The sequence below is a fragment of the Natrix helvetica genome (genome assembly GCF_964273705.1).
Source record: "Natrix helvetica genome assembly, chromosome: 5".
NCBI classification, from domain to species: Eukaryota; Metazoa; Chordata; class Lepidosauria; order Squamata; family Natricidae; genus Natrix; species Natrix helvetica.
The window spans coordinates 90,939,625-90,963,049 of NC_138551.1; the positions used below are offsets into that span (position 1 = coordinate 90,939,625).

The 23,425-nt window shown below is 40.8% G+C and overlaps 1 protein-coding gene across 1 annotated transcript; it reads right to left on the minus strand.

The window, feature by feature from the left end:
• Positions 1 to 2,931: 2,931 nt before the first annotated feature.
• DDX21 (DExD-box helicase 21) lies at positions 2,932 to 23,068 on the minus strand (the record flags this gene model as incomplete). Its single annotated transcript, XM_081954105.1, is given in 17 exon segments — positions 2,932 to 3,194; positions 6,406 to 6,450; positions 6,833 to 6,967; positions 7,759 to 7,918; positions 8,124 to 8,197; positions 8,366 to 8,485; positions 9,526 to 9,687; positions 12,224 to 12,373; positions 12,565 to 12,710; positions 14,536 to 14,721; positions 15,247 to 15,364; positions 15,960 to 16,138; positions 17,070 to 17,145; positions 19,981 to 20,235; positions 22,588 to 22,875; positions 22,878 to 22,909; positions 22,912 to 23,068. Coding segments are annotated over 17 exon segments (2,475 nt in total), but the record flags the coding sequence as incomplete, so codon positions are not given.
• Positions 23,069 to 23,425: the final 357 nt, after the last annotated feature.

The window sequence follows — 23,425 nt, forward strand, 5'->3', positions numbered from 1 at the left end:
ACGCTGTCTCCGATAGTCCGCATGCGCAGAGTTCGCTCACGCGCCTTGATTTCCCTCAGTCAAAATGGAGCAGCAGCCGCCGCCAGGGGAAGTTTCTCGTGGCAACGGTCGCTAGGCAACCTCGGACTCTGAGAGAAACCCCTTCGTTCAAGGGTTCCTCTAGAACGGGTCTCCAACCTTGGCAACTTGTGGACTTCAATTCCCAGAATTCCTCAGCCAGCTTTGGACGATTGCTATAGCCACCCGTTGCCCATTTCACTAGACTAGATATGCCCAATTCCTGCAACCGTTCTTTTTATTTTAGCCTCCAACCCCCTAATCATCTTTCTTGCTCTTCTCTACACTATTTCCAGCGTCTCAGCATCTTTTTTTATATTGTGACCAAAATTAGATGCAGTATTGCAAGTATGGTCTTGCCAAAGCATTATAAAGCGGCATTAACACTTCACACTATCTTGATTCTATCTTTTTTCTTAATGCAGCCTAGTTCCACATACCTGTAGTTTACAAATCACTTCGACCTCTACCTGAAGAACCTTGGGAACTATAATTCTACAAAGAAAATAAGCAGCACAGATTCCCCCCATTTTCACTTGTCATTATTTTAAAATTAAATTCATTTTTGAAATTATCCAACTTTTCTCCCACTCAAAGCCATGTTAAGTTTCCCAATAGTACGGTGCTTTTTAAATATTACATACACTCCTCGGCCATTTAGATCATTTAACATTTTTCTTTAAAAGGATTGATAAGTGGATTCCTAGGAACTATATGAAACTTAGCATGTTTCTGGTTTTCTAATAATACACTAGTTTATTATCATTTTAGTTCCATCTCTGCTGCTGTTTTCGTTAGTCGCAAAATCGTGTCTAACCCATTGCGACCCCGATGGTTCCTATAGACATAATGAGATTTGAGGGAGGGGGAGTGGAACAGCAAAAAAAGAGCGAAGAAATTCAGCTGTTACAAGTGGAATGTTGTGCATTTGAACATTCTGATAGAATGTTTCTTGTCCGCCCCCCTCACCCCCCCTTTGGCTTCAGCCCCAATTCTTTTCATAGCCCTGAGAATTCTGAGTTGGAATCCACAGGTCGTAAAGGTACTCAACCCTGACTTTAAAAAAGTGCTAGGAGCTCCGTTCCTACTTGTCCCGCATGGGAGATGTAAAACACAGAAGCCCCAGAAGTGCATCTACATTTTCTCTGCGCTGCGGTTTTTTTTCTTCTATTTTTTCTAAAGCTTTGTAAAACAATCTGAAGGGGCAGAAAAAGATCAAGACAACAATGTATGATTTCAAGGGATTAACATTAAAATCTTTCTTCTATAAAACAATAGTCAACTCCAGGCTCACAAGATCTAGTTTGTTCTTATACTAAACCTCAACAGCTCAGTAACTAGAAAAAATTTTGCCCACAAGTTTGAATACCGTAGTAGACATAAATAGAGCTTGCAAGCACTTTATCTTCAAATCTATTACATGGGGAGTTCCAACCCCTGTGCATAGTTCCTACACTATGCACAGTATTTAAAAAATTCTAACTTTTTTAAGCAAATCACCCTGGGAATTAATCAAATCTACTTTCATCCAGTGGTGGGATTCAAATAATTTAACAACCGGTTCTCTGCCCTCATGACCAGCTGGGTAGTGTGTGGCTTGGTGGTCATGTGACCGTGACCAACTCAATGTCACTCAGGTCAATGGGTGCTTCGCCTTAGCTGTTACAATGTAATAAGGGTTAACTGTCAGAGGCAGTTTCTGTAAGCAGGGCAATAAAGATTACGCTAGAAACAACACCTGAATATTTCCTTCCTGCCTTCCTTACCGGATTAGCTCTGTAAAGTGGAAAAAAAGAAAATGAGATTTCTTCCACCGACTGGTTCTCTGAACTGCTTAGAAAGTTAACAACCGGTTCTTCCGAATAGGAGCGCACTGGCTGAATTCCACCACTGCTTTCATCCAACCATTTACATGAAGGGAATTTTAATTAGACCAGTGCTTCCTGAGTTTTTTAAAATAATGAACTGTGTTCTATTATCAAAAACATTTGAGAGGTATCGCGTGAGCCAGGGATCTCAGAGCAGCATGCTATACACAATGTATCAAAGAGATCTGCAGGATTCCCAAATAAAAGACAAATTCTATTTAATTCTTTAAATATCACCTGAAAAAAGTCAAGTAACATCTTTTAAATAAAATAGTCAATATTTACTTATGCCAGTAAAGGAATGTATTCTAGAAAAAATAAAACAAGAATAATACAATTTCAATTTCTGCAATTTCAATTTAAGTTGAATGCGGAGTGTCTCCTTCCTCCATGTTAGGGCATATGCAAAAAAATAAAAATAAAAAATCATCGAATGCACTTTTCCAGATACATAGGAAAATGTTTTTAGAATGATATTCAGCTGCTTTTGTCTTACTTCTGTCACATATGCCCTTTAGGTTAATTCATTTAACTTCTAACCACCTTCCAGACTTGTGGCTTTGATTTAACTGAGTAGCAGTATTTTAAAAAAGGGAAGTCAACTGAATGAACAAATCTCAATTTCCAAGAATTGGAAATTTGATATGAAATGATCCGCAAAAGCTTTCTTAAAAAGCAAGAAGAATGGATGACTGTGTAGATCACGGTTTCAATAAGGTTTAGAAATCCTTATTGGTCTGGAAAAAGTAAATAATATAGATAATGGGGGAGGGGGGAAGCCATAGGGAGCATCCACAACATATTCTCAAAATTTCTAATGTGCTACCAACCTCCAAAGGCTAGAAATTTACTTGAGCCCAAGATATTGGGGCACTGCAACTAATTGTGGCAGGGTAGCAGTCCTTGTGCTTAAATAATCTTTTCAACCTGAACTTTTGCAGCCCAAATTGAATGAACGAGACACATCCAGGCTAATAATTAAAACACGAATTACCAGGCTAATAAATAAAGTGTAAATTAATTTTACTTATAGTAAAACAAGAGGTTCGAGTCCCATTTTGACATATTAACAAATTATCAAAAAGCTTGGTTGTAGCTCCGTTTTTGGCCCCTATTTCTGAATCGATCAGGCCTGTTGAAACCACCGTTTCGTCTTCCATTCCTGAAATCCGAGCCTGCATTTCGCCCTCCCTCCCGTGGTGAATTTTCAAGCTCAGGCAATTCTGTTGCTACAGAAAGTTGCCAGCGTCTTGTATCTTGCCAGGTTTCCTAATTTAAAAAAAACAAACATTATTTTATAAGAAGAGCAGAATTGATAAACTTGCATGCTGACCAACATGCTTACTACTGAACAGAAAGTAATAACAAATGTTTAAGCTTCACCAAAGAAACACATGAATTATCACGAACTACTGTATTTTTCGGAGTATAAGACACACCAAGATTTTGAAGAGATAAATAAAAAAAAGTTTTTGCACTCTGCAGGACTCCCAAACCCTCTGCACGCCTCATTTTTTGTGAAAAACAGGCATGCAATGAGCAAAAACCGGTGTTTTTTGCCCTCCCCAACCCCCAGGAGCACTTTGCAGGCCTCTGAAACCCTCTGCATGTTCATTTTTGTGAAGAGGGCGGGGTTTTAGGAGGCCAAAAATGCTGTATTCAGTGTACCCAGATTTTCTCCCTCTTTTCGGGGGGGGGGGGGGTGTGTGTTCATCTTATACTCCGAAAAATACGGTACTTTTTGTACCTGAATTCAAGAGGTCTTTTGCTTTCTTTCAGAACAATGTTTTCAGGGCATTTCAAAACTTGGTATTTAACATAATACTGAGAAAACAGTATAAATGAAGGGTGCTTTCATAAGTTTGAAGCACTCTTATAAAATAAGAATAGGAAAAGGCAACTTATTTAACCCTTGAATAAGAAACAATCCATTTTTTAAAAAAGGATGTACAACCAACGACAGCATATCCTCAGCCTAAGTTTGAAATCATGAGATTCTTCAAAATAGTTTCAGAGGAGTCATCAGAGTGACAAATTGTGCATTATGATGTCATCATGAAGTTTTCATCATTTGCTCCTTGCTCCTCCAATGCATGCCTATGCCTATAGTGTAGATCAGGGGTGTCAGACTCAAGGCCCACAGGCTGGATCCGGCCCACAGGGTGGGTTAAAACTGTCCTGCGGGGCTGGCTTGGAAATAGCGAAGGACTGGCCCGTGGTGCCTCTGGTAGCCAAAACAAGGCATGGGTGGGGGCACAAGTACCCCCTATACCCTGTTTTGGCCAGCAAGGTGCTCCTGGAGCCCCCACCCCACCCCGCGCGCAAGAACTACAATGCTGATCTGAAGAAATCCAGTTTGACAACCCTGGTGTAGAGCAACCAACATTTCAGTTTACTCTATCTCCTATTCAGCTGTCTAGAAAAAATACAACAAAGGTTTAAACTATGTGGATAAAACTTCATCCCTAAAGTGATAAGAGGAATTTTGTACAGGTTTGGGAAGGCATCGCATGGCCAGCAACTGCCTTGTGAAGGGCCAGGCCATGGGTGACTCATCAGCTGTGGGAGGAAGAAGATGGCAAAGGTCCGCTGGAGGCAGGTGGAAGACAAGAGCGGCACTGAAGTGCAGGGCACTGGGGGTACAGGACACAGTATAGAGCAGTGATGGCGAACTTATGGTACGCGTGCCACAGGTGGTACGCGGAGGCATTTGTCAGGGCACGTGAGGAGCATGTGCGCACTGGCCAACTGAGTTCACAGTTTTTAAAAGCCATTTTTTCGCCCTCCCCAGGCTCCAGAGGCTTTATAGGAGCCTGGTGAGGGTGAAAATAGCCCCCCCCCCGAGGCTTCAGGGACGGTCCGGACAGTCCCTGAAGCCTTCGGAGCGCTCAAAACGACCCTCCTTGGAGGGTCATTTTAAACGCTCCGAAGGCGTCAGGGAAGCCTCCGGACCGTCCCTGAAGCCTTCGGAGTGCTTAAAACGACCCTCCAAGCAAACCGGAAGTGAGGGCCTCCGGGGGAGGCGCGGGGGGGCTCTTTTCGCCCTCCCCAGGCTCCTATAAAGCCTCTGGAGCCTGAGGGTGAAAAAAGCATGTAAAATGGGGGGGGGGGGGTGTTGCGTCTATTGTGCGTGCATGCGCACTGGAGGGTCGTGCATTGCATTATGGGTGCGGCACACGACCCCCCTGCGCTCCCCCCACTTGTGGCACGTGAGCCAAAAAAGGTTCGCCATCGCTGGTATAGAGTGAGTGGTTAAATGAGCAGGGGGAGGGGAGATATATGGGTGGGGGGAATTGAAGTGGAGGTACTTATGCCATAACATCACTGTAATTTAGGAAACATGACACAGCTGGCAAACTGCTACTTAATGGATTTCATTCATTTTCAATTGGGCAGGACTAGTCTGCCCCAAATGGGGCAGTCTCCACTACTCTACATGCCATATCAAACCACTTATTCCCCTTAATATTATATGCCACAGCAGTGTTAATTCAATTCAATCACAATAGTCCTATTGATAATAAATACTTATATGCCCCCAATTAGGCAAAAAACCCAGATCAGATTCTCATAGGCTGAACTGTAAACTTATGCTGCTGATTTTATACAGCATTGCTGAATCCAAATTTGCAGACCTGGGAGAGGACTTCAATGCTGGATTTGGGTCTCAAAAAATACATCCTCTATGCACAACACAAATTTCCTCTCCCAACTCTGGAGCCAATGGATTCTTTCCCATCCATTGCTCAAATGTTAGAAAGCAAACTTTGCAGGACTGCCTGGCTCAAACAGCCTTAAGGCTAAATCTCTACATTTTAAATCTTTGACTGTAATTAAGATTTGATTTGACATGAATCAGAGGCAAGTGCAGCAGGTCAGGAGAAGCATGAGGCTTAATGAACGCAACCAGGACCACAAAAACTGCCATTGCAAAATGGTGTGGTCACATGGTGTTTCGCCTAACGACAGCATGGCTTAGCAGTGAAAATTCTGGGTCTAATTAGGGTTGTTAAGCAGGGACTACCTCAGTGGTGGGTTCCGGATCCGTACCGGATTTCGGTACGGTTGGAACAGGCCCGGCAGCGCCCACGTGGATGCGTGCAGTGCACGCATGCGTCTTACTGCCTCTACGACGCTCCAGCTGCTCAGCTGATGTCACGCAGGCACTGTATACGCCATGCACGTAAAAAGAGGTGTGGGCGGGCAGGCCCTCCAGGGCACTGTACTGGAATGGCATCCGGTGCTCCGGGAAGGCTCCGGTACACCCGTACTGGGGTGTACCGCCTGCAACCCACCACTGGACTACCTGTACATACTTTAAGTTCACTCTGACACTTTATGAAGTCTCTGGCAACAGTGGACTGTGAAACAAGCATACAAGTAAATATATTTAAGATCATCTGAGTATAAATGACAGCTGAAGGGCATCCAATGGCATAAGCTACTTAAGGTTGATTCACACTGGAAAGTAAAATCTTACCTTTATTTTATTTAATTCAGCTTTTGGAATATCAAAACATACGCCCTTAACACAAGAAAGAAACAGAATGTCAGTCATTGAAGAAATTTAAAACTCTTTAAGGAGCAGGATACTTGCATTAATATACAAGCAACAGATTTGTCAAGAACACCTGTCTTTAATCTACTGTCCTAGTTATAGTAGTTGACCCACACAGGAATTCTGAATTGTAATTTATTCATAAAATATAAACAACCATTCCAGTCTGGGTTACTTCTAAGTCCAAAACTCTCTTCTGGATAAAATCTTCCCCAATATCTTATCAACACCGCATGCCTGACTTAAGCTTCACTCATTACCAGAGTAGGCAGTAAAGAAAGCAATTACTAGAAGAAAAATTTCAAGTAACACCTATAAACCATATAGGCAGGGGAAAAAAGTTTCTTACCATTTTTCCTTTGAGAAAACACAGTCTGGATATTTTGTTGTCAATGTCCTCACCCAATTGTTCTTTCAGACCCCGCCAAGCATAACCAGCGGAATGCATTTCTACCGAGCACTGAAGTATCATGGTCACATAACCCTTTGTTTAAAAATAATAATAATATAAATTTATAATACAGAGTGCAATTATTAGTGCATACACGAACACACAAATTGCTAAAACAATTACCAGTACTGATTAAAGAATGCTGAGATATCTGTTGAACATTTTTTTCAGTGAGCAGAGGGTGAATAACTGAAAAATAGAATAACGGCACCCCAGTGGGCAACGTAACAACCAATCAAAAAGGGAAATACATAGAATATAGTATACAGTAGAAACATAGGGCTGGAAGGGACTCGGAGTCCACCCCCCCTTTGCTCAAGACAGGTGGCAAACGGAGCCATTTGTCAGGGCACGCGAGGCGCTGCCCTGTCAGCTGGACAGCGCACAGGCCAGCTGAGTTCACCCTTTTTTAAAGCCATTTTTCGCCCTCCCCAGGCTCCAGAGGCTTTATAGGAGCCTGGGGAGGACAAAAAGAGCCCCCCCCCCCCCTGAAGGCCCTCCGGAGGCTTCATGAGCTTCCCTGAAGCCTCCGGAGTGCAAAAAAAGGGGCAAACCGGAATTTCTGGAACGGACTTTCTGTTTGCTTGGAGGGTCGTTTTGACTGCCCCGGAGGCTTTAGGGAAGCCTCTTGAAGGTCCCTGAAGCCTTCGGAGCGCTTAAAACGACCCTCCAAGCAAACCGGAAGTGACTTCCAGTTTGCTCGGAGGGTCGTTTTGACTGCTTCGGAGGCTTCAAGGAATCCTCCTGAAGGTCCCTGAAGCCTCCGGAGGGCTTCCCGGGGGGCGGGGGAGGCTGTTTTCTATTAAACTCAGTGTATTTATTACCACATCAGAGTTGAGCAAAGAGCGCTGTTCAAGAGATGTAGCTCCTGAGATATGAGCCAGGGCTGCAGCCAGAGCTTCCACAGCCCCCTTTTCTTCTATTAGCTGTTCAGCAGATTGTCTGAAGTAGTCAATGGCAGATGGAGGAACAGAATCCAAAGATCTGAATGAAAAAATTTAAGAAACAGTATTTACAAAACCACTAAAATGATCAATGAACCATTTATGAAATGTTCAAACAGAAACTAATGTACAGCGGTAGCAGCATACATATCACACATGAAAAAAAAAGGAGCGAGGCTTCTGTCATAAAGCTGTTTATCTTATTTCAGGTACTAACTTTTACTTAATATTTAGGATTGACATACCTGATTGCATCTTTGCTGGAAGCTTTAATTATGTCTGTTGCTGTAGGAACACCTACACGTTTAAATGTAATGCCCTGAAAATAGAAGGCACACTGTTTCACTGACAAAAGTTGGTCAGAAAACTAGTCCTAAACACTTTAGTTGAAATGGTAAAAAGCACTTTAAAAATGTATACGGCTTTTAAAAAATTACAACATAAGAGAGATGTCACAACTTCCACTAAGAAATTTAGATATAATTACCGCTTTTTGTTCTACAAGTTTCAGCTGATAATCTTCCCTGCGCTGATAGAAACAGATACACATCCCAGTCCGTCCAGCTCGGCCTGTGCGTCCAGAGCGATGAATGTAAGACTCTACATCCTTTATGAAGAAACATTCAAACGATATGCATGTTGCAGAAAAGCCAACATTTTACTTACAAATATACAGAGTGGTATACTCTTTGAAATACACTATTAATGAGAGCAGAAAGCTGAAACGAAGCTATATTTGTGCAAACTAGGAATTACCACAACAGGAAATTATTTACCATATTTTTCAGAGTATCACCTTTTTCCCTCCAAAGAGGGTGAAAATCTGGGTGTGTCTTATACATTGAATCCAGCATTTTTGGCCTCCCAAAACCCCGCCCCCTTTTCAAAAATGGCGGTGTATAGCCTTTAGGAGGCTTCCAGAGTGCTGCTGGAGGGGAGGGGGGCAAAAATGAGCTAGAAATTGGCTGTTTTTGCTCATTTTTGCCCCACCCCAACCCCCAGGATTACTCTATAAGCCTCCTAAAGACTATTCATGCCCTTTTTTTGACAAAAAATGGTCACTTTTTGCAAAAAACTGCAGAGTGCAAATCTTTTTAAAATTTGCCTCTTCAAAATCTTGGTGCGTCTTATACTCCAGTACGTCTTATACTCTGAAAAATACAGTATGTCACCATTGTGTGACATTTAAGTGAGAATTCATTTTAAGAATGTTAAAATTAATAGATTAAAAATATATATACGTGAACAGCAAGATGATATTTGAATACATTTACATTATAGGTAGAATTCATGAAGAATTACAAAGTATTCATGGATGTGCCTGGAATAAATAGTTGCTTTGGAATCCTTGTAAAAACAGTTGGAATCTGGCCCACCTTCACACCCCAATGTCCTGATAAGATGGCATCGCAAATTTTAGCTAGCAGTCTAAGAGAGAGAATAAAGTTCTATTTTTGAAGAAATAAAAATAATTTCCCGACTTTCTCACTTCAACTGTTTTCCAGCAGAAAAGGCAAAGCAACTTAAATGAGGATCCCAAGTCCTCTTTGCAGCAAGCTTTAACAATTTTTTTTGGTGTCACTTTAACTAAGTAACAACACCTTTTGGTACAAATAACTTTTCCCTCTGCCCAAACAGTTATTTTACCTTTGGTGGGGAACTCTGTATCACCAGATCAACTTCTGGAATATCTAAGCCACGGGCAGCCACGTTAGTTGCAACCAGTACTCCAAATGCTCCATTACGGAAGCCTTTCAAAGTGACCTCTCTCTGCTTTTGTGGAATATCTCCATGTAAAGATTGTGCATCCTGCAAACATAAAAGAAATAAATTAAGAGAATTGTCCAAATAACAGGATTGATTTCCCTCAATTCAACTGAGATATCAAAATCTCTGCTTGACAAGACTATATTAGAGTTACTCCAAATATTTGGGAGGCTAAACTGCCTCAAGACAAAAGCACTGCAGATAGCATCATGTTCTGACCCCCCTTCCTCCTTTGCCCACACAGAACACACTCCGGAACAGTACAAGGGAACAAGGTTTATTGCACAAACAAACAGAAGGTTCCGTGGCAGTAAACCACCAAGACAAAACTCACAAAAACAAAACACGAAAGCAGCTATCCAGCTTGCTAGAATTCCAGACTAGAACTTCTGGCATAAGTCCTCTGTTGACTGCTGCAAAGGGCGTATGCAGTCAACCCTTTTTATAACCTGGAGAGGAGCCTCCTGATCAGCAGCTGAGAGCTCTTATCGCTGATAATTATGCCCACGCTCCTTGCGTCTATGGGCGCGGCGGTAACGAGCGTCCAGGAACTCCCTGCTCAGTTCTGACTCACTGTCTCGTGACTCCTCCCCGCTGCTCCAAGGCATGGCATCAGGAGCCCCCCTCCTCTGGCTCTCACTGCTGCTCCATGCCTCAGGCGCCTCCTGGTGGCCGACCAGACTCTCCGATCCCTGCTCAGCGTCCGAACCCTGTCCAGGGTCCCCCACCTCCTCTGGAGCCGACTCATAGGGACCCTCACTCTCGGAGTCTGGTGGCAGCGGCAACGGCGCCTGCTGGGCCACAACAGCATCATAATAATACCACACCTTAGAATTAGAAAAGGGTCATATTTTCCTTCAGCTAAACTCCAGGATGTTATTCATTGCAGAGCTAAACTTTGTCCCTTGTCTTGGTCTCCTTTTGAATGATAACTACTTATGTCTCATCTACTCGATCTCTCCTCTACTGCTGCTGCTCACAATGACAGACTGCAGCCAATCTGCACCTAATTCCTGGATGTCAATTCCGCCTCTTCCCTTGATCCTGACACCTACCGTATTTTTGGAGCATGACACACCAAGATTTTGAAGCGGCAAATTAAAAAAAAACTTTTTGCACTTTGCAGACCTCCCAAAAACGGCCCGTTTTTCATGAAAACGGACCTGTTCTTTTTTTAAAAAAGGGCATGCATAGCCTTTAGGAGGCTTGTAGAGTGCTCCTGCCCCCCCCCCCCAAATGAGCAAAAAACAGCCCGTTTTTTTGTCAAGAAAAGGGCATGCATAGCCTTTAGGAGGCTTGTAGAGTGCTCCTGGGGGGGGGGGGTAGGGGCAAAATTGAGCAAGAAACGGCCCGTTTTTTGTTCATTTCTGCCCTCCCCAGCCCCCAGGAGCAGTCTGAAAGCCTCCTAAAGGCTATCCACGGCCATTTTAGTGAAGGGGGCAGGGTTTTGGGAGGCAAAAAAATGCTATATTGATGCACCCAGATTTTCAGTCTCTTTTTTGAGGGAAAAAGGTGCATCTTATACTCCGAAAAATATGATACCTCTCAAATATATGGGAAAAAAATTATTCCAATGTCTATGGCTGCCATCTCAGAATACCATTAAAAACAGCTGGATATCCACTTTGACGAAATCCCCCCAAAAACATTTAGAACATTTGAAAAATCAGAAAGTAATGGTTAGAAACATTATTAATGAACAGTTGAGGTATATTAAAATAAAGGGCAAATAAATGCAATCTGGAAATCTGTAACAAACCTCACCTTACTTGAACTCTATACATCAGGTTTTGTATTCAATTATATTAGGTCACAAACTGAACAAAAACTATATATAAATGAAAATTGGGATTGCTTTAAAACTTCCTGACAGAAAGCCACCTGAAGAGAGTAGAATCATTTGAAATGTGGATTTACAGGCAGCTGTTACGTATAAGCTGGGTTGACAAAATCAGAAGTGAGGTGGTGATAAGCCTCCTAGGAAAGCCAAGGAAAATCAACAAAACCATTAAAAAGCAAAAGTTAGAATATTTTGGACATGTGATGCGATACCCAGAAAAATATGGCATCCTTCATTTAACGATTGAAGGCAAAGGAGGTCCAAGCACAAGAAGAACATCATGGGTTCAAAATCTAAGGGACTGGTTTGGACAAAACTCAACAGCACTTCTCCGTGAGGCTGTTGATAAAAATAGGATCGCTAACAGGATCACCAACATCCAATGATGGATATGGCACAAGAATTAAAACTTTGGAAAAAAGAAAAAAGCCTCAAGGGGGAGAAATCAAGCACAGAAGAGGTGAAGACTCACTGAACAGCAGAATAGTAAAGAAGGTCAGATAAGCACGGAAAATTGTGTTCAGAAACATTTGAGGGATCAAGAGGTCTTGCAGTTATGGATCGTAAGTAATCTTATAATAAAAGCTTAAAAAAGAAAAAGAGAGGATCAATCAGGCTGTGAATGTGAAAGTATTTTGAAACAAATTCCTCCAATGAATATACCATATCTGAATAAGTTGTTCATCTCTCTCGTGTTCTATTAAACTTATTCCTTTTCATACTTTTGGGTCACTCTACCTGTTTGATTGAGGCATTAAGAGCCAGTTCAGTTGCTTCTTTTTTTGTCTCACAAAATATGATGGTTCGTCCATGACTCCCGCTGTAGACTTGAACGACATCGCCAATCACTGCAGCTCTTTGAGACCAATGACATTCGATGGCTAAGTGCTGCCAAAGCAAAGCCGTATTCATTAGCAATGTGGGTGACAGACATAAAAAATGTGAAATTCTGGTTGCCCATCCATACCCGTCAACACTCTCTACTAGATCCTAAAGACATCCTTAGAAAGGGGTCTGTATGAATACATCCAGATGCATTTACAGTGTTAATCTTATGCTATTATAAAAAGTTAATTTACCTCTACAGTCATAGCAGTTTTTTTAGTCTTCTTTCCAATAAGATCAACTTGCTCATATTTGGATTTCATATATTTCTTTGCTACATTGTAAACCCACTGAGGGCAAGTTGCAGAAAACAAGAGTGTCTGCGGATTATCTTCAGAATCTTAAACAAATAAATAACACATATAAATGTTCAGAAAATCCATAGACATGCTCAAAAAAGAGCAAAGCAAGAAAGCCATTTTTATGGTAGTATTTAGAAATATGTTTTCTGAATCTGAATGCTCTGCTTTCAGCTTGCATCATGCCATTTGAAAAACTCAACAGATTGCAGGTTTCAAACATTCCCCAAATGAGCCACAATATTTTGTACATCTCTAATCATTGCTATGTAACATATACCGTATTTTTCGAAATATAAGATACACTTTCCCCTCCCCCTAAAAGAGGCTGAAAATTTGGGTGCATCTTATACACCAAATGTAGCCCCGCCCATCCAACAGCCCCCACCTTTCAGCCTCCGCCCGTTTCGTTTTAGACCTGTTCCAGGCTGCAGGGATTGCCACAGACCCTCCCCTCCCCGCTTGCGTCTTTGGCTTCTGCACCTTCGCAAGGCGCAGAGGTCAAAATGGCAACCCAGAACAGCTGCCTTTTCTGACCAGTGCCATGCTTCGCCTACTGTACTCACGGGAGCTCCCTGCAACAATCAGCTGAGTTTTTGAAGCTGCGTATCAGCCACAACAAGGTGTGCGCGAGCGAAGCGAGCGTACACGCTCACAACCAGTGAACCTGTTGCTAAAGTTCACCTCTGGGAACAGCTGATTGAGGGTATTCTGAAAGACCGATTGACCCACCAATCAGCTGCTCATGTCAGACTAATGTGCTGAAGCTGATCAGGCTGTTTGCTAAGGACGCTAGCCAGATGAATACTGGATGCTGGTAGGCAGAAGCAAAAAAAATTTTTTTTTCTTATTTCCCGCCCCAAAAACAAAGGTTCATTTTATATTCCGAAAAATACAGTAATCAATATGAGAACACATCTCAGAATAAAAAGCAAATTGATTATTTGTGTGCTATCATTATTGCCAAATACTTCCAAAGTATTTTTGGATGGCCCAGCAAGAAAAGAAATAAGCAATAAATTATTATGCTTTCAGTATACAGGTGGTCCTCGTTTAACAATCACTCATTCAAACTTGCAATGTCTCTGAATAAGTGGTACTTATGAACAGTCTTCAAAAGTTCCGGCTGTTGCAGCATCCCTATCACTGGTCACTATTTGTGACATTTTTCGCCAACTTCCTACAAGCAAAGTCAGTACAGAACCAATAGGTCGCAAATGATGACATGATGTCCTTGCTTAATAATGGGATTCTCTTAAAGACTGCAATTAGGAAGCACTAGAACAGCTGTTGTTAAGCAATGCAATCATCTGTATCCCATTTTACAACCACATCGCTCAGTGATTATAATTCTACTCCCAATTGCCCCTGGCAACCTGTATCCCAGGTTATTTTGATACAGGTTTTTAACTACATTCCATTTCTTTATATTCAGGCCCTATGACACATTACAATTGGCTCCAAATTAAATTTACTGTATGAAGTTAAATTTGATATAGAATCAGTGATCGAATCAGGGGAGAAATCCTCTGAAGTCTGCTACCGGTTTGCTTCGCGCGCACATGCACAGCGTTTGCCAGAACCAATAGTAAAAAAATGCTATCATTTCGGGTAAACCGGTACTTCGGACAATCAGCTGTGTTGCACAATTTCTAATTATCGCAACTACCAGTTCGCCCAAACAGGTAGCATTTTTTTACTATCGGTTCGGGTGAATTGGTCCGAACCGGTAGCATTTCACCCCTGAATCGAATGAACCAACTGGTTTTCCTAGTCCTGCACTTAATTCCTTACATATTCTCTGAGCATTAAAAGCAAGGAACAGAAGATTCCAAAATAGAACAGATACATAGACAACATGCTTACCCTTCTTATAAGAATTCACTAAGATTTCTTCTACTTGTTCAGCAAATCCCATATCCAACATCTGATCAACTTCATCCAAGACGACATGTTTCAATTTAGAAATGTCCAATTTATTATTTTGGAGGTGATCTTTTATTCGACCAGGAGTCCCAACGAGAATGTCAATGCCATTTCTAATTAGATCCACTAGAAGGAATTTTAACATGTTATGTATCAAACTTGCTGCTTAACTCTAAGAATTATTGTAAGGCCAATGTTCTGAAATCTGTCAGCATTATTTATGTGTTTGAACTATATTAGTCACCAAACAAGTTCCAACAATTTTCATCGTCGTGCACTTAATTTAATACATATTCTAAATAATTTTACAAATATAAGAATCTAAAGCCACAATGAACTTTTACTTTAAACTAGGCACCATTCTAAAGTATCTAAAGCATCACACTAAAACGTCCCTTCAAGTATGCATAAATTAAATTGATTTTGTTTCACTTTGATATGTATGTTTTCAGTTATTTCAAATAACGCATTAAAATAACATGTTACAATTTCTTTACATTTCTGAGTCCAACAAATGAACATAATGCATTACAATAGTTTTTTTTAAAGTATTATGGAGCAATATAATGCACATTTTTTAAAAAAAGTTTTTAAAAAGGTATTTTTAAGTTGAAATGTTATATCATCAAAAAGTAAATTCTACTTTCTTACACTGTCCATTATACGCTGTTCCTCCATAAAAACAAGCCACAGTAAGTTTCTTTGTAATATCTTTGAAGTCTCTGGCAACCTGCATTGCCAATTCTCTGGTTGGAGTCAGAACTAGTACCTAATTACAAACAAAGAATTATTTGTGGATTCTTCTACAATTAGCATAAAGAGCAAGGTGAATCATCCTCCCTATTCCCCAAAACATAATAAAGATGTTAAGGCAAACAGATCTGCAGCCCACATGATGAGAGCAGCATCACTATGTACTTCTCATGTATGAGCAGGGTGGATAAAAATCGATTATTTTTAAAAAATAAATTGAAAAATCAGAGTTTTAAAATTTTAAATTGGATTTTTAAATTTTAAATCAGATTGTTTTTTTTTATCAAGTCTATTTTAATAAAATGCTTTTGGAGTAAAAATCTATCTAAAGATAGTTTTCTATTAAAGATACATTAATAATTCAATTTATTCAGCATGGCATGGAGCTTAGTTACGTAGCATGAGGCTGTATATATTCTGCAATATTGGGACTGTTGGTGAGTCAACGGTGGGTCAAAGGAAGAGTTGCTGTGGGACAGATATGACAGTTGCTCTTTAAAAATTATGATTTAAATCGAGTTGATTTAAATCAAATCCACCCTGTATATGTGACTAATGTATTTTTGTCCCCCCCTCCCCCCCAGTTTGTAATTTCATTGTGACTTCATTACCTTTGGTGAACGGCCTCTTTTTCTTTCCTGTGGATCTCTATCAAGTTTTTCAATTAATGGAATGGCAAAGGAGAATGTTTTCCCTGTTCCTGTCCGAGCTTGGGCAATTACATCTTTGCCCTCAAATACTGACTTGAAAGTCTTCACTTGTACTGGAAACAGGTAGGTGACACCACGAGCTGTGGAAGAATACGATTAGATTTTCTCTAGAAAAATATATGCTTATCATGATTAGTCCTAAATTTTTCTGTAACAAAACTTAAAAAAAGAAAATACACAAGAGAGACTATGCTAGAGACATTTTTATTAAATACTTTACAAATTACTACACTCAAGTGACATGGAGTAAGTCCAGCATTCTACCTAAAAGCAACAACATCCGGCAGATCTATGAATCAAATCTTCCTTCCTTCTTCCTAGAACAGTGTTTCTCAAGCTCAAAAACTTTAACATGTGTGGACTTCAAGTCCCAGACTTCCAGCCAACATAAAGTCCACAAATCTTAAAGTGGCTGAGATTGAGAAATGCCGTCCTAGACATTTACCCTGATAGTTAATCCCATAGATCATGGCATATTTTTTTTCTTTTGTCATGAGGCTACAACTAATTGCTGAATTCTAGAATGTTAAAAAAAATGCCTGGAGACAACCTTCCTATAGAAATATGCAAAATATCAATTGTAAAAGGATTTGATACTACTCAGGTGTTTGCGCCAAGAAATTGCAGCTCTTTTATCATTTTTAACCAAGCTATCTACAGTGTGCATATCTACATGAAATGTTGTATGTGGCACCAAACATTATTATTCCTCAACTTTTATCTCATAAGAACATGAAATTTATTCATGAGTTTACAGGATCTAGTAAGAATCACAGTAACATCAGAGTAAGTCAAAATTGACCCCTTACTTCCAAAAGAAAAGAGCAGCATATTCGTTTGAAAACCAAGTTAACTTCTATGCAAATCTTTTGCAGGCAGTAACTCATCAATGAATTTAGGAATATTTCAATTATACCGATTCTCATCTGCTAACATCAAATCCTTTCGTGCAGAGATCATCAGACTACCAGATAAAATTTGCTTCGGGCTGATAACTTTCAATGGGTGTACCTTTCAGAAGATCAAGGGTTGCTTTAGAGATATCAAAATTGGCAAAAGCACCTTCCTTTTGTTCTGCTGTTAGTTCCTATTTTAAACAAAAATAAAAAGCAGTTAGTGTAAGATTTTAATTCCAAAAAATATTTTAAAAACTGAAAGAAAAAAGCATCTACGGTACTCAATACCCACTTTCAAATATTCCCAAGGGGAAAAAATTAAATGCAACTATTGTTATAATTTATTTACAAAGCGATAATGTATGCAGCATGTATGTGTGTAATTAATAACATAAGATGTGCTAAGAATGTTAAATACAAAATGCACCAAAGATAAACATCAGAAATACAAAGAGTAAGAAAATCTAAAATAATGGAGGATAACTACTACCCTTATTTTCTCTGAAAATAAGACCTCCCCAGATAATAAGCCCAATCGGGCTTTGAGCACAGGCACTAAAATAAGCCCTCCGCCAAGAATAAGCTCCTCCCAAAAATATTGCAACAAAGCAGCAGCTATGAGGTGACAATGCTCACCACCTCCTACACCTCAACAATAATAAGGCCTCCCCGAAAATAAGGCCAAGCACTTATTTCGGGGGTCAAAACACACACCTGAAGCGCGTCCCTGAGCAAACCAGCAGTAAAAAAAAGCCAGAACCCACCCTTGCCGAGGTGAGATTGGAACCCTCCTTGGTGTTCCTCTACAGAAATCCCTTAAAAATTATTGTGTCAACAGGCTCAGGGGTCTCATAGAAATGGAGATTTAATGAGGTGGCTAGATTGTATATAACATCTATGCCAGTGATGGCAAACCTTTTTTTGGCTGCCGTGGCAAAAGCGGGGGGAGCACAGGGAGGGCGTGCGCTGGCATGCCACACCCATGCTATGTGCGTGACCACCCCGAGCACATGCACATGCACGCGATCAGCGACCACCACCCCGCTTTTGCTGCGGTTTTTTCACCTTCCCCAGGCTCCAGAGGATTTCTAGGAGCCTGTGGAGGGCGAAAACAGCCTCCCCCACCAGGCCCCCCCTGGACGCCCTCCGAAGGCCTCAGGAGCTTCCCTGAAGCCTCTGGAGGGCAAAAAATGGACCTACGGAAGTTTGGGAATGGTGATTTCTGGGTTCCCTGTAGGGCCGATTTTTGACCTCCGGAGCTTTCAGGGGCCTTCAGGCGGCTTCCCTGAAGGCTCCGGACGGCAAAAAACGGCCCTACGAGAAAACCGGAAGCCCGTTCCTGAACTTCTGGTTTCCCCATAGGGCCAGTTTTTCATGTTTTGGAGCCTTCAGGGAAGCCTCCGGAGGGCGAAAAACGAAGTCAGCTGGCCAGCACACGTATGCTCACTGGCCAGCTGACAGGGCAACACCTCGCATGCCCTGACAAATGACTCCGTGTGCCACCTGTGGCAAGCGTGCCATAGGATCGCCATCACGGATTTATGCTCTTCCTACCCTGTTTTTTATTTAATATTATTTTAATTTTAGAGTATTTTTGTAATTATTTTTTTACGGTTTTATGTACACTACATAAAAAGAGTCCCATTTCAGTGAGATGCATGGCAATAAATATGTCTGATAAGTAGATGTCTTTTTAAAAAAATGTTTTATGGGTACATTTTTTCTTTAAAAACATAAAAAATTCCATGTGTATGAACAGTCTGGGCATAATTCATTTTGTGTAAAGGTACAACAATAACCATAATCATACTAGTAATCTTAGTAAATATATCAATATTAATCACAAAATAATAATATAATTAGTTTGTCCATCTTGCAATATTTTCAATACACATTTTTGTTATCTCTTTAAATTATTTTTAAATTCTAACCTCTGTTTCTGTTAGTTAACAATTGGTAAAATATATCCCATTTTAAAAAGTATGCTGTTTCTTTATTTTATCTTAAGTGTCAGTCTACCCATCTCAGCACATTCTAATATTTTTTTATTACATTTTCATAAGTAAATGTCTTGTTGCAGTACAGTCTACATTTAGAGACAACTGGGAACTGGCTACTTGATTATTAAGTGAAGTGGTCACTACATGAAACTATAATTGCATTTATGATCTTCAGCTTTCCTTTGCTTTACAGACCTGTAAAGGTTATAAATGCAAGTATTGGTCACAAAGTTACTTTTTCACCATTGTTATAATCACAGTCCCTCAAACAAGGACTACCTATTAAACATCCTAAGAAAGTTGCTCTATATCTCAATATGATATGTTAATATGATAAAGGGACAATATATCTAATACTACACATCTTGACAGCAGCAAGAATTGTGTATGTGCAGCAGTGGAAGAGCGAAAACGCCCCTTCCGAAGAGGAGACAATAAAATACTAGTCTGTGCGCAAGTGGACAGACTAACGTTAAAAATAAAAGATAAAGGAGAAGGCAAAAACGCCCCAATTTTTGCGAAAAATGGGCAGAAAACGGGCCGTTTTTTGCAAAAAAAGGTGGCGTTTTTGCTTTTCCCCAGAAACACTTTGCAAGCTTCAGCAGGGTTGGGGGAAGGCCAAAATGCCCCCGTTTTTGTGAAAAATGGGCCGTTTTCCGCAAAAACAGGAGCATTTTGGCTTTCCCCCAGCCCCGCTGAAGCCTGCAGAGTGATTCTGGGGGCTGGGGGAAGGCATCCAAATGGGTTGCGGGGGCGGGACTTCGGGAGGCCAAAAATGGCTGTATTTGGTGTATAAGATGCACCAACATTTCCACATTTTTAAGGGGGGAAAGGTGAGTCTTATACTCCCAAAATACGGTAATCTCAAAAATACTTAATATTCAAATAGAAATGCACATAAAGATTATACTGAGTCATCAGGATTACGCTTTACCCTGACAAAGCTGTAAAATGCCTGATCTTTCTACTTTATAGTATTGACATTCTAAATAAAATATATTTAGTACAGAGAATAAATAATCTCACCTGATCTTGATCACTTTCACATTCTGCATGTGAATCTTCGCAAGAATTATTCTCCTTTTTTGAGTGCTTTACCCCATTACTCATGTGAGACATTGAATTGCATTCTGAAATTTCAACTTCATTTTTAACAGCCATTTCTTTCTTTTTTTTAATTTTCTTTGCTTTTGGTGGCTCCAACTCCAAATCCAGTAATTCAGTCTCGGCTATTTTATGCTTTTTCCGTTTCTGCTTTTCTGCTTTATCTTTTTTATTCTTCTGTAAAGCAAGCATATTTGAACAAACATATTCAAATTATTAGACATACTTTCTTCAAACCCCCACAAATCATTTTCATAACATTTATTCCAATGTTAGGAATATAATTTTATACAGAAGAAACCAAGAAGAACAGAATCGTTGCTACAGACATGTTGCTACCTTTTTGGGGTGAACACGATGCAGAAAATGGAAAATTTGTTTTGGATCTGAGACAAACATACTGCCATTTGAATTACACACTAGCAAAAGTCAAAGATTCTGGGCTACCTGAGTGGTGCAAATGGTTCCTGTAGTCTATAATTTTTTCCTCTAGAAATCCATTCCTGCTCCCACACCACTCAGTGACCCTAAGGACACAGATAAACATCCAAGTGCTTCAAGGAGCCTCTAAAAGGTGCAAATGACCAGCTATCTGCAAGGAATATAAATCCTTCCATTCCCCACTATCCTGTCAAGAGTTGAAGAAGCCTCTTGGATGAGAAACGAAACATCTTCAAAGAAAAAACCAGAAACCTCCTGAAAAAGCACCTTTGGGACAACCTGGATGACAGAGAATCTCTACAGACTTTGTGCATTAAATGGTAATTAATGCTCCATCCACAAAATGTACTATTGCCCTAGACATGAAAGATGACATTTAAAGAATACATAACCATCAAGTTTTAAAACAGCTATCTTTGTACTAATTAAACAAATGGCACGTTTTCCCCCTTTGGCACAGATTTCATAATACAGTATTTTACAAGAACAGTTTTAATGCATAATTTAATATAATTATTAAACATGCAATACATTTAAGTGATGTATATCAATTTATTATGTTCATTTTGGGGATTTCTTTTTTTCCTTTTATTTCATTTGTTACTATAACTTAGTAACTAATTTTATTACTTATGTAATTTTACAATATGCAAGGCTGCCCAACTCAACACCAATCTGTGCACCTTGCAGTGGAAACATAAAAAACACAATTTTTTAAAAAATAAGAAATTCAAAGAAAAAATGTTTTAAATTTTAAAATGTTAAATTGGCATATGTACATTGTTTTCTCTATTTCTTGTTAAAAATTGTAGTACAATTATTAAAAATATAGGAAACAAAGAGAGTGATTTCTTCTAATTCTTTTTTCATTGCCAAAAGCAACAATAATCAATGTTTCAATAATAGGTTACTATTGTTAAGCAACCCAAGTCTGAAAATTAAAAGCATTAAAATATATCCCCAAAGATGGATATTAAATTAAGGCTCAATAACAAGAAATCATCACAATGTTATGTATTTAAATGAGATCATTATATTTCCTTCATCTCAACTGATCTTCCTTTTACCCAAACCTAGGGCCTTCCAGATGTATTTTGATTCCAACTCTTGAAATCAATCACCTAACAGACACCCAAAATAGGTGTACAGGAAACTTAATTTATTTTATTTTATTTATTTTGTCAAGCATGTATAAGATAACAGATATAAGTACAAACATGATTATAAATACAGGAAATGGATATGAATAAGTGGGGGCAGTAGGGGGAAAAATATCCAGAGGAAAAAAATATTAGCCAGATGTAAAACGTTTAGAAATGCTGAAAATATTCAGAAACAAGTAGAAATATATAGAAATGGAAGTGTAACTGAATATCCATTGTACAGGGATCTTTTACTAACTCTTCGTTTTCTATCACAAAAACTTTCATTACGAATACCTTAGTTTACACATAAAACGACATTTGGTGCATTTCTTGCCATGCCTGCTTTATTTTTTTAAATGCATATAATATATTAATTATATATATTATTTATATTTACATCTAAACCTTGAAATTCTAAGATCTCTGACAAGCTGGCAAAAATAAAAACGAGTGAAAAGGTTAAATTTTAAGAAAGCGGAGGAGGGACGCATTAAGGCCTTCCGCTCCTCCACGTGGTCCTACTTTTAGAACTAGGAGGAAGGAAATAAACAAGCTTGTAAATATGTTTATACGGTAAACATACGGTAAAAACTGGATTATAAAACATTTTTTGTGGGAAAGAAATAGGAGCAAGACGTCAGCCCCTCGCCTTAGTATAGCCGCTATAATTGGGAGAGCAGGGGGGGGGGGAATCCATTTTTTTGTACGGGAAGGAAGCCCAGGGCAGGGGGATAAACGACGGGGAAGCCCTACAACGGAGAAGCCTCCGTCGCCCCCGAGCCCTCCGCTTCCGGAGCCAGGCCAGGCCGACACCACAGCAAGCAGGCCGCTCGCTTCCTCGCGCAGCCGCGTCGTTTCCTGGCCCGCTGCCCCGCCTTCGGCCCCTCCTTCCCTGGCCGCTTGCTGCCGCCACGAGGCCGGTCCGCCGGCCTAGCCGCCTTACCTTGCTCTTTTTGGGGCCGGCGTGGTGCGGAGCGGCGTCGGGCTCCATGGGGGTCTCGGGCTCCAGATCGTCCTCGCTCTGGGACTCGAAGCGGGGGGCGGCGGGCATTTCCTGGGACTCTTGGCCGCGGAGGTGATGGCAGAAGCGGCTACTCGAAACCGAGGCCGGCGTGAAAGGAAAGAGCCCCGCCCCGCCGGCCCTGCGGAGGAAAGAGGGGCGGCGCGGGAGGAGGAGCGGCGACCGCGGAGCAGCGAGGAAAGCGCTGCGCCCGTGCAGGGGGAGAAGGCAGCAGACGGGGACGAAGCTGCTTCGGTACCCGCCTAGTGGCTCGCCGGGCTGCAGGTGCGGCGTCACCCCGCGGAGCAGCCAGGTTGCCCACGTGGAAGGCAGGCCGCCGGGGCTCCCCTGGTTGCTGCGGCTGGAGAGACTGAGCGGCGCTGGTGCTCTGGGAGGACTGCCGGGCTGCTTTCGGCGCGTCTGGAAGGGGACGGGGACGAGGTGTAGGGGGGGTACGAATTGGAAACGGTGAGGGGAAAGAAAGAAAGAAAAAGAAGAAAGAAAGGAGGGAGGGAGGGAGGAAAGATACAAAGAAAGGGAGGAAGGAAAGAAAGAAAGGGGGGAAAGGAAGAAAGAAAAAGAAGAAAGGAAGGAAGATGGAAGGAAAGATGTAAAAGGAAAGAAAGAAAGGGAGGGACGAAAGGAAGAAAAAGAAAAAGAAGGAAGGAAAGGAAGAAAGGGAGGAAATAAAGAAAAAGAAAGAGGGAGGGAGGAAAGGAAGAATGAAAGAAAAAGAAAGAAGAAAGGAGGGAGGGAGGAGGGAAGATAGAAAGGGATGAAA